At 40.7% G+C, this 11394-nt stretch overlaps 1 protein-coding gene across 3 annotated transcripts in view; it reads right to left on the reverse strand.

Annotated features, from left to right (window-relative positions):
• RNF38 (ring finger protein 38) overlaps positions 1-11394 on the reverse strand; it is a 127332-nt gene that overhangs the window by 17960 nt on the left and 97978 nt on the right. For 2 of the 3 annotated variants that reach the window (XM_064439509.1, XM_064439512.1), the window contains 3 exons: positions 7900-8113; positions 5415-5582; positions 66-236 (listed from right to left, as the gene is read on the reverse strand). In XM_064439509.1, coding sequence (XP_064295579.1) covers positions 66-236; positions 5415-5582; positions 7900-8113 — 553 coding nt within the window. The remainder of the gene's footprint in view (positions 1-65; positions 237-5414; positions 5583-7899; positions 8114-11394) is intronic. The other variant, XM_064439510.1, reaches the window with a different exon arrangement.

Raw genomic sequence — 11394 nt, forward strand, 5'->3', positions numbered from 1 at the left:
ATCAGCAGTATCCACCCATTCAGCCCCACCAGTTCTGTGGAGAGTGGGTAAGAAGCATTACTTACCGACCGTGACTGCTGTGCTTGGAAAGGAACGAATTGTCCTGGAGGAGGCAAGTGAGGAGGGTGGTGTGGAGAGAGATGAGGAGGATGCAAAAGGAATGGGTCACTAGAAATGAGGGGTGGAAATGCTGCATATGGTACAGGTAGGTGCTGGACTGAGCACGCTTGAAGCATCTGAAATAAAATGAAAACAACATATTTTTGTCTCTAGCATAAACAGTCCCTATAGAACACTCTATATTTATTATCATACATTCCTAGAATGGTTTGGGTTGGAAGAGACCTTTGGAGGTCATCTACTCCAACCCCCCTGCAGTGAGCAGGGACATCTTTAGCTAGATCACGTTGCTCAGAGCCCCGTGCAACCTGACCTTGAACGTTTCCAGGTATGCGGTACCTACCACCTCTCTGGGCAACCTGTGCCAGTGTGTCACCACCCTCACAGTAAAAAATTTTTTTCCTTATACCCAGTCTGAATCTACCCTCCTTTAGTTTAAAACCATTACCCCTTGTCCTGTCACAACAGGCCTTGCTAAAGGGAGTGCCCCCATCTTTCCTATAGTCCCCCTTTAAATACTGAAAGGCTGTGGTAAGGTCTCCCCAAGGCCTTCTCTTCTCCAGGCTGAGCAACTCCAACTCTCTCAGCCTGCTCCAGCCCTTAGATCATTTCTGTGGCCCTCCTCTGGACCCGCTCCAACAGCTCCATGTCCTTCCTGTGCTGAGGGCTCCAGAGCTGGACGCAGCACTGCAGGTGGGGTCTCACCAGGGCAGAGCAGAGGGACAGAATCACCTCCCACAACCTTCTGGCCACGCTTCTTTAGATACAGCCCAGGATATGGTTGGCCTTCTGGCTGCACACACACTGTTGGCTCATGTCCAGCTTTTCATTCCCCAGTACCCCTAAGTTCTTCTCCGCAGGGCTGCTCTCAAACCATTCATCCCCCCAGTCTGTATTGATAGTGGGGGTGGCCCCGACCCAGGTGCAGGGCCTTGCACTTGGGCCTTGTTGCACCTCATGAGATTCTCACAGGCCCACATCTCCAGCTGGCCCAGGTCTCTTTGGATCACATCCCATCCTTCTGGCGTGTCAGCTGCACCACTCAGCTTGGTGTCATCTGCAGACTTGCTGAGGGTGCACTCGATCCCACTGTCTGTGTCATTGATGAAGATATTAAATAGTCCTGGTCCCAGTACGGACCTCTGAGGGACACCACTCATCACTGGTCTCCATCTGGACATTGAGCCATTGACCACTACCCTCTGGATGCAACCATCCAGCCAGTTCCTTATCCACCAAACAGTCCTCCCATTAAATTCCTATCCCTCCAGTTTAGAGAGAAGGATGCTGTGGGGGACCGTGTCAAAGGCCTTACAGAAGTCCAGACAGATGACATCCATAGCTCTTCACTTGTCACTCCACCGTAGAAGGCCACTAGGTTGTTCAGGCAGGACTTGCCCTATGGAAAGATATCACTAAAACAAAACAGTTCTCTCTGCCTCCTTGGAAAAGCCTCCAAAATGCACAAAAACGGTAACTAATTCAAATACAGCAGGAACAGTGATTAGTACAGAACCCTACAGTACCCTAGTGTGCCATCTGCTAGGTGTAAAATAGCTCTCACTTCTCACAACGTCAGTGGGAGTTAGAGTTTTCAATACTCCAGGATTAAGGACACTTAAGTGATGAGCAGATACATTTATCCTAGTTATTTTTATTTTTCCCACATATTACCTCCAAATCAACATGCCAAAGCATTGGTCCTGCAACCATTTTAAGCTCTAGATGAAGTTGAGGGTCTCCCAGCTATCAGACTGTGCATTTAAAACCTCTGTTGCCTCACCCACTAAGAATAATTCATAAGCTCTGATCAGTTCTGCACTTTGAGGGGAGCCTCATGCTCAGAAGGTGGCTCCCTAAGTGACAGCTACAGTGGGAACTAGCCCTTTTTCACTCCTCTTTGAAATGTCTGATACAAAAGCAACTTCGGGCACTGAAGTCTGAACACTAAAGCACTGAAGGGGAACAAGAATGTACCTTGTGGAAGTGTTCAGTTTTACTTCCAACTCTAGATACGGAGAAGCAAGAAAACCTGTATTCTCTTTGATCCATCATCAGAATGTCAGGCATTTCTGTTATGTTTTTGACAATTAAAAAAGCAATTAACCAGACTCTTGTTATCAAATCTTATGAAGAAACAGGACCCAGTTCTGACCTCTCACTGTTTTTTATTTTTAGTCATGTCACACAACATATATTGTGCATAGTGACTATAATGGTATAAAATGGTACACATCTAGTTTAAGATCAGATTACAGTGGTGGAAGTGGAATCATCACCTCAATTTACTGTGATCGTGACCAAATGTAAATCTTTAAATGCACTGAAACAGTAGCAGATTAATTTGATCTGACTACTATTTTTTCTTAAATGCTGATTGTTCTTCACCCTCAGCTACTACATCATTTTTCTAAAAAAGGAATAAAACATGCAAGTGTTTCTATTGTTCAAATGCATTTTTGTTGTCTTTTACTAAATTGAAAACTGTTCTCTGAAACAGTTAAAGATAAATTTGCAGGTAGAACATCACACAGGGTTCTTTAAAACAGGAGGTACTGTGGGGAACACATTACAATAGGTTTCATCCCAAGATTCAGTATGCTAAAGATTATCACTGCTCCAATATATGTTTGGAATGATCTGTGCTATGCCCATGGTGCTTTTTAAGTTACAGCAAATGAAGCTGCATTATCGTTCAGCTGAAAAAGAAATAAAAACTACCTGTTTATTCATTCAGGCTTTTGGAAAACTTCTGCTGTTTGAACACATGCTTCCGAGAAGTTATAAAATTGATGAAAGTATGTCATAAATGACATTTGTTTATTTTATAGTTACATATGCAGTGAGAGAGACAAATATTGTGAAAGTAACAAAATGATACTGGGAATTTCACAGATGATGCTGGCAAGCAAGCTGACCTGCTGAAGACCAGGGCTACCACTCAGATGTACTTTTATAGGCTGAAGAAGTTGGTTGACAGGAACCATGTGAAGTTCAAAGACAAATGTAAAGTCTGGCCCTGGGAGAGAATATCTCCATGGAGCAGGACATTTTGAGACTGACTGGTTGGTGAGCAGAAAAAAAGCTGGGTTCTGGTGGACACATCAAATAGGAGTACACAAGAGCCACAGTGTACTCCTGCAGTCAAAAAAGCCTACTGCACGCTGGGCTGATTTACTAAAAATATAACTTTTCAGTCCAGTGAAGTGATTCCACCCCTCTACTTGGAACTTGTGAAACTACATCTCAAGTCCTGTGTGCAGTTTTGGCGTCCCCAGTACCAAAGACAGCCACTGATGTACTGAAATGTGTCCACTAAAAGACAACATGGTGACAAGGAACTTGGAGCACACTGCATGAAAGAAGAGGCTGCAGAACTGGATTTGTTCTGCCTTTAAAACAGAAAACTAAGTAAAGACTGTACAACTGTCTTCAGGAAAGTTCACAGGCTGAACCTGATTCTTTCTTGAGGAGCAAAGTGAAAGGACAAGGACCAATGGGACCACATTGCAGCAAAGAAAATTCAATCAGATACAGAAAACAAACTCTTCGCCACAAGGGTAGTCAAACACTGTAGTGGAGACTTAGAAGAACTGTTGAAATCTCCATCCTTGGAAACTCGTACTGCCCTTTGCAGGTTATCACCAGATAACCTCCAGAGCCCCCTCCTTACTTACATTATTCCACAATTTGTGACACAATAGAAGAAAGCACAACTGCTGCCATTACATAAATTCAACCTTAATTCTTTATATTGACTCGTACTACATCCATTCTCTCAACACACTTAACTGTTGTACATTCAGTCCAAACAACCTGGTTAGAGCTTTACTCCTACATATAATCTAAAGGACAGCTTCATTGTTGAATTACAAAACATTTTATGAATTGCACAGATAATATACCTGTTCAAAGCAGAGGGTAAGATTATTACTATCTGTTATTTGGGTTTCCCTAAACCCTGATATAGCTTTAGCTTTTTCTCTGTTTTGTTTCTTAGTAGATACTGCTTTCTTGCCTTGCTGTTTTTACTATGCAAATATTGTTCCAATCTCTGGGTACCCAGTCTGAGATTGCTTTGCTCCACTAACACTGCCGCTAAACAGAAGTAGTAGTCTGTCATCCTCCCTCAGGGATACACACTGACTCATGTAACAGATTTTCACCAATTTGAAAGGTAAGGGGAAATATTGCCCACAAATACTCCAGACTGGCCAATAGTATGCTACACACCTTGTTGTCTCTCACAGGGATAAAAGGCTCCTGGGCAGGATTAATGCAAATTATCCTCATTCTTCAACAAGCAGCTTAAAGAAATCGGTGGTTGCATCAAGGGTTTTGTTTCAGTGCCATAGGCTTGTTCATGCCCCTCAGGCCACAAAATGTGCAACAGGAAAAGGTAAGTCACACACTGCTGGCAAATGCGCAGCTGGCAGAAACCAGTGCTTATACCAATATTATAAACAGTTACTGGACACTATACATAGTTTTTATGTATAATATTACAGATTTATACTAAAAAAAGGAGGGGGAAAAAAGCTGTGACTCTTCTAGCATGTTCTGCAACCTTCAGCTGTACAGCTGAAACTTCTTTGGGTACACTTCTTCAGCTCTGGTGCCTGTCAGCACTTAATAATGAAACTTCCACTAAATGGTAGCATCAGAGTGCTATGCCATTGAAAGTAGTATCTCCAAGCTGATACATAAAAATTTCTGAGAAAACAGTTCAAATTCTTTCAAATTTAAGGCTGACAAATTAGACAGTCAAGGCACTTTATTTTACTCCCAGAAAGGCACAGAGCAACATCATTATAAAGAAATATTTTGATTCATTTCTTGAGAGCATTTTGAGACAGAAGAGCCCTTCTCAGCTTTTAGTGATCTTTCGGGATCTTATTACTTCTCAGAAGAAAACTGACTTTGCAATATCATACCTGAACAAGGTTTCTGCTAAGTAAGAATTTTTTCCGGGTCAGCTGCCTAATAAAAGCCTTAGAAACTTTCCTCTTACTATCTGAAAGTATGCAGAATAGCTGCTGATAAGAAGTCAGTACATAAACCAGCATTTAGTTTGAGTTAAAAACCATCCAGACTCAACAGTCACACTCTATAAAGACAGCAGGTAAGTATCATATGCTTACCAGTTCTAAGGCCTACATTGCTATGCCACTGCAACTGACCACAGGCAAAAAAAGTCGCTACTTCCAAAACAATAAAAGCCACCCAGTCACTGAAGCTCCAAGGTGCCATTCCTGTCTAAATTGAAGCTGATGTAGTTACAGAGACCCACTTACTGGGGGAGGCACACTGCATACTGGAAGGTGCTGCCCACTGAAAACCACTGAGCACCCTGGGACCTGCTGCGTGCTGCAGGCTGGGATGTGCTGGCCTGTGCAAAGTGGTATCCCATGTGGAGCCACTGTTGTCACTGTGTATGAGACAGGAACTGTGCCCTGATGGATCTGCAGCAAGAGGAAAAGAAAATTTAATCACTTACTGTAAACTCTTAACAGTGTTGTACCGCACAATGAGTAAGATAATCTTCTACTTACATATCAGAAAAAAACATACTTACAATGAAGGTGTAAAAGGAGACACTCTTGTAATTCCTGTTCATTAAAATATTCTTCTCAAAGGACTACTACTTATTGATCAGCAGTTTCTGGACAAGGCCAAGAAAGATCTCTCAGCTTAAATCACCCGCACACTAAGGTTAGTCCTCATGAAAAAGGCGGCAGTAACTCCCACAAAAAAGCTAATCTAAAAGTAGCTAAAGAATCTTTTCAACTCTGAAGGGACTGATTCAGTAATCGTTCAGAGACGTGTATCTTTAAAGAACAAGAAAATGGTGTAGATTTTCTTTCTTCCAAAGAGACAATCTCTTGACTCATGCTCAGACCAACACTCAAGCTAAGTCTCCTAACCAGATAGAACAGAACAGCTAACTGGAAAGCTGAAAAGAAAAAGTAAACATGACTATGAGGCACTAGCCTCCAAGTATACAGATTTATATCAGGAAACAGACCTTCATAACCCAGTTTTCTAGCTAGCGATATCCCCTAGAATTTAACAATCAAACTAAGATCCAGAGGTATTCTGGACCTACAAACCACCCGGGGTTGGTGTTTTTTTTTTTTAAAACCACTAAACAAGAAATCCTTGATACTCTATTATTAGAGCATCCATTACACGGAATAGGCTTAAGTGTAGGGGAACGTGGATTAATAAAAAGTAATTATTTCAAGGAAGCTCCCTCTTCCTTCTTGATCTGCTAAAATGGAACCTGCTTGCTTAAAGTGGAAAAAGCAAGAACAGCTCATTAGGAAAGTGAGAATGAGTAAAGACAGCTAACCTATTGAACTGGTAGTGTACAGTCAGACACAGAAGCCAAAAAAGAACACAGATCACTGAACAAAGCTTGAAATCTCAACCTGTGTATCCCTAATGACAGAACCAGCCTCAGGAGAGACACTGAATTTGCTCTTGTTCTAGCTCATGTGCAAAAGTTGGGCATACAGTGTAATTCTGGGTGTGATTCCAAAATGTTTACTGCTCAGAGTAACAATAACAAATGATCTCTCAAAATGGTTATGTCCCTGAAGTATAAAACATTACCATGGAAGACCTCAGTGAGTCTTAAAACACTGACATCTGATCACAGATGGTGCTTGGAAGGTAGAGGCAATAGGACAGAAAAACTGTGTATACAGGCTTGTCATGGTGTAATCTTGCAACACAAAGCAATAGCATGATTTGAATTTTTGAGATGCTGCAGCAGTAAAATTGTTCGTTAAAATGTAGGATTGTGAGATGGCTAGAATGGCATTAGCTTCCACCCTTGCACTTGGGTATCCAAAATGCAAATATTTCCCTACTGAGAAGTGCTCTGCACACGTAATACAACACACCAGTGGTATGCAGCTGCACTGAATGCAAACAGTTTTTTCAGAACGGACGTTGTGTGCATATGCATTTTGAGAAGTGGATATCTGCATAAGCATTTCTATTTCCCAGTTCACGACTATGTAGCAACCAACACACTTGTAGTGCAGCCTGCTGATTTAACAAACAACAACAACAAAGGCTACCTCAGTAGGACAACTTCTTTCAGAGGCCCTCAGTTACAGAACTCTATACCAGCTGTTGTCACAGAGAGGAATTAATTACTTTCTGGACCAACCACGTCTCATTTTTTCATGTAATTTAAGGAGGAGTTGATTAGGCTTGGATGGCTAATTTGGTTATGCAACAATAGTATCATGAGTTCTGCTGTCATGTAGGCAACTCATTATAGCCACTGTGAATTCCACTTCTAAATAATGTATTTTAACTATTTAAAGATTCCTAAGCTAAGAAGAGGTATTTCACATGAAATAGAATATATCCTCAATTATGTTATCACATCTTTACCACATTAACTTCAGAAGCAAAATAACTACTTCAAAGGATTGAGCCAGGTGCCTACAGAACTATGCCAACACATGCACTGACAAATTGTTAATTATCATTCTTTATTAAAAGCCTGGACCTTCTTTTTGTGTGGGTTTCCCCGCGCCCCACCCCCGCCTACTGCAGGGCTCCATATACCAATAATAATCAACAGGAAAAAATGCTCTGTAAGAGGGAAAACAGAATCTAGTGTTCTGTGACTTTCATTGCCAACTAATTTGGGGAGGAGAGAGATCTTGAAAATTTGGGACGGGCAGACAGGATGGGAGTGGAACACAGCCTCAAACCAGAAAAAGCCCATCTTCAACACTTGTACTCTGAAGCTCCTACCTGATCATGAATGTCAACCATCACTGCATTCTGCTGTGGTGGGTGAGCAGCTGGGTGCAACATACGAGGAGATACATTCGGTGGGTGAAAGGCTCGGGGCTCTTCTATTGCTTGCTGCTGTCCATAGGAGAGATGGTGATAGTTTTCGTCCTGGCTAATGGAATTATGTCTAGACAAACGATCTCTCCTTGTTCTCTGACGTCGAACAGGAGGACTGGAAATGCATTAAAAAAACCAGAAATTACATAAATGACACAAATGCTTCTTAATAATTAAAACCACAAGAGTACCAAGTATAAATAGATTTTTTTATAATGGAAAATTTTACTAGAACAGGTTTATTAGATTGGAATAAAACTTCTTACTCACAAAACTGCTAAAAGCCTTAGAGATGACACCTTTTTCAGCATAAAAGTGCTTAATAGAGCAGAGCTTAATGCTGTAAAGGAAATCAGGAGAAGAACTCTAATGTAAATATTAACCTGTTAAAGAAATGGCACTTGCATTGCCAAGACAAGTGCTCAAAAGTCAAGATACCAAACTTCAGGAGATTTCCATGCATTTATTCTAGGTAAAAATCCTTAATTACATGATCACAGATTTCACCAGGGTCCTTGCTCTAACCAGGCTACAGAATGGTTGCTTACTTAGTGATGGCAGACAAAGCAGTAGACTCCTCTGAAGAAACAAATTAATTTTTCAGCCCTTGCATGTTCATTATGTAACTGAGTGCCTCATAAAATTCTCTCCAGAATATCCCAGGAAATTGTGATTGTGGCAGTCTTTCAGAGTAATGAACTGTTGTGTAGATTGATTTAGACCAGAGCATCCACTTCTTTTGAGCAACTGATCTACACATGTAGCATTTGATTATGTATTTTTATATCAACTTCTGTAATTCTGGCACCTCAGGTTCAACACTCAGAAAATGAGTAACAAGTTACAAACACAGAAGTTTTTAATCAAGTCACTTTTCATTTATTTGGAAAAGGAAAGAACAAAACCATCTTCCAGTACTTTCAGTACAACACATAAATTACAGTTCCCAGGGGCATCAGCAAATTAAAGCTAAATGGGACAAAATGGCTTCCCACTTATGGAGCAGGCTGAAGGAACCAAACTGCAGAGGAAAGACAAGAAGGGTTTCTGTGACCATTAAAACACGTCCTCTCCAGCAATGCTTGGAAGAGAACTTAAGATTCTTCACTTTCACTATTCCCATTGTTATTATCAGGTTTATTTGATAAAGATCAAATAAATCTGAAACCTGTTGGCAAACCCAAGACAGTCCTCAAGCTGAGTCCGACTATTCTGGTGTGTGAAACAGGTATACTCTGGGGGAGGGGGAGCACACTACCAGCTAGCTATTCAGATGCCATAAGCCACTGTTTTTCTGCCCCACTTTACAGCGATATTATGCCATTATTGCCTTTTTTAGAACTGAAACAAATGCTAATTCATGACAGGTCAGAAAGGAAGAGTTACACCAGATTGTAACACAGCATCCTTGAAACAAAAAAACCCCCAAAGCATAGCCTTTATCTTTCCAGTTTACCATGTCAGAACACACAAGCCGTGTTTTCTTCTAAGCACCGAGAACCTAAATTTACAGTCTGACTAGTGTATTTGACTTAATTCCAGACTCCTTTCCCAGAGTTTTTGTGACACTCTCCATCTCTGTATAACTAGAATGATACTCCTGTTACATTCTCATTAGATAAAACTGGTACATACGATTTCTAACCACAGAACTATTAATGCAAAAGATGTTCTATTTTTTTGAGTACTAAGGTTGCTTTAAAGTTGCTTTTTCTTGCTATGAAACAGAAATGCTCTGAATACTATGTGAGGATTTTTGTTTGGAAAACTGCAGGAACAGAGGAAAGTTACAAAAGAAAGCTCCAATAAGAAGTAGTACATAAATCCTCTAATTGCCACCAGCACTTAGGCAAGGTAGCTTCTTATAAAACTACTCTGACCCTTGTTTTGGTTAAATGGTCTGGCTTTACTTTTTTATGAACCCAGAATTATAAGAAAGCACAGCCAGCAAAGGCTGGCAAAACTTCTGGACTGTTTTTTTAAATGAATGGAGTAGCAGTCTCTGGAAAAAGCAGAACCTTTTTTTTTTTCCTCCCATGCAGAGTTATAAAGAAACTGTACTTTTCATTCAGCAAAATTCAGAGCATCCAGATACATAGCTCTACATGCTTCCTGAATTATTGGAAATGACTTCAGAATTGTCAAGACATTGGTCTAAACTGTTATTTAACATCAGTAATGAACTTGTGCTTGAAGTCTTCAAAAAATAACCACAAAAAACCTCCTCGGGTTCTACATGCATAGTATAAACATGGTGAATGCCCAGTTAAAACAAAGAGACAGGATGGAAGTGGTGAAAAAAAATGCAGGAATTCCTACCGTCAGGCAGGAACAGCCATCAAAAGTTATCCATAAATGCAGAGTTAGTATTTGCAGATCTTAACATTTTCTAACAAGGGCAATTTCATTGCAGTAACATATTCTTATATCCCATTAGTTCAGAATTACATTCAAGACAAGGCGGAGAGGAAGCACATATGAAAGGTGAGGCACAGCAATGATACAGATCTCCCCATTTCACAATGACCGGTAAAAACAAATCGGAATGGCCTCTGTTTCATATAAGCATGCATTATGCTCTTACATTCACAATTGATCTGTATTATAAGTAGCTGGACAAAAATAACATCTTTCTGCAAGTTCATACAAGAAGCCTACCTTTCTAAATGCAGTTTTTATTTGCTTACAATGAATCTGAAAAAAACCACAGTGAATTAGGGCACTATTGTGCTAGGCACAGTACAAAATCCCTGGTACAAAGAGATACAGTCTAAATAGTAACCCAGATAATGGAAAAAATCCAGGTAATAAAAAACCAGCACAGCCTCTGCTGACCAACAAGAGTGAACTGGTAGGACAAAAGAGTTAATGCTGATGATGTTGGGTCAAAGTGATGTCCACACTACACACACTTCAGAGGTTTTGTTTGCACTTGCCCTAGTCTGTTCCCTTGAGCTGAATGACCATTTGCAATTGGAGTGCACCTTTCATCTTATCTTCATCTGAAAACCTCATTAACTCTGAGACCACTCTGCAATGGGAAGAGAGAAAACAAAGCAGGGAAACAGGAAATTGGCTTCAAAAGCACATGCATAACCTCATCTAAAGCATTAATAACAGATGCACTCACAATGATCTTAAGGAATCAACCTTTGATCCACGAGAGTGGTTATTAGTTCTGATACGGCCCCAGAGCACTTTAAGACTCAAAAAGACTCCTGCGAAATAGGAGACATGTATACATTGTTCTCCCTAATGATCCTATTCTAGGAAGAAGATTGGGAGCAGTACTACTCTGGAATTGACCTAGAGCCAGCTCAAATGCAACAGTGCACCCAAGCTAAAAAATGCCCCTACTCAAGTGCAGGGAAACAAAGTACTGACACATTCAAATGT

Source organism: Phalacrocorax carbo, chromosome Z (genome assembly GCF_963921805.1).
Source record: "Phalacrocorax carbo chromosome Z, bPhaCar2.1, whole genome shotgun sequence".
NCBI classification, from domain to species: Eukaryota; Metazoa; Chordata; class Aves; order Suliformes; family Phalacrocoracidae; genus Phalacrocorax; species Phalacrocorax carbo.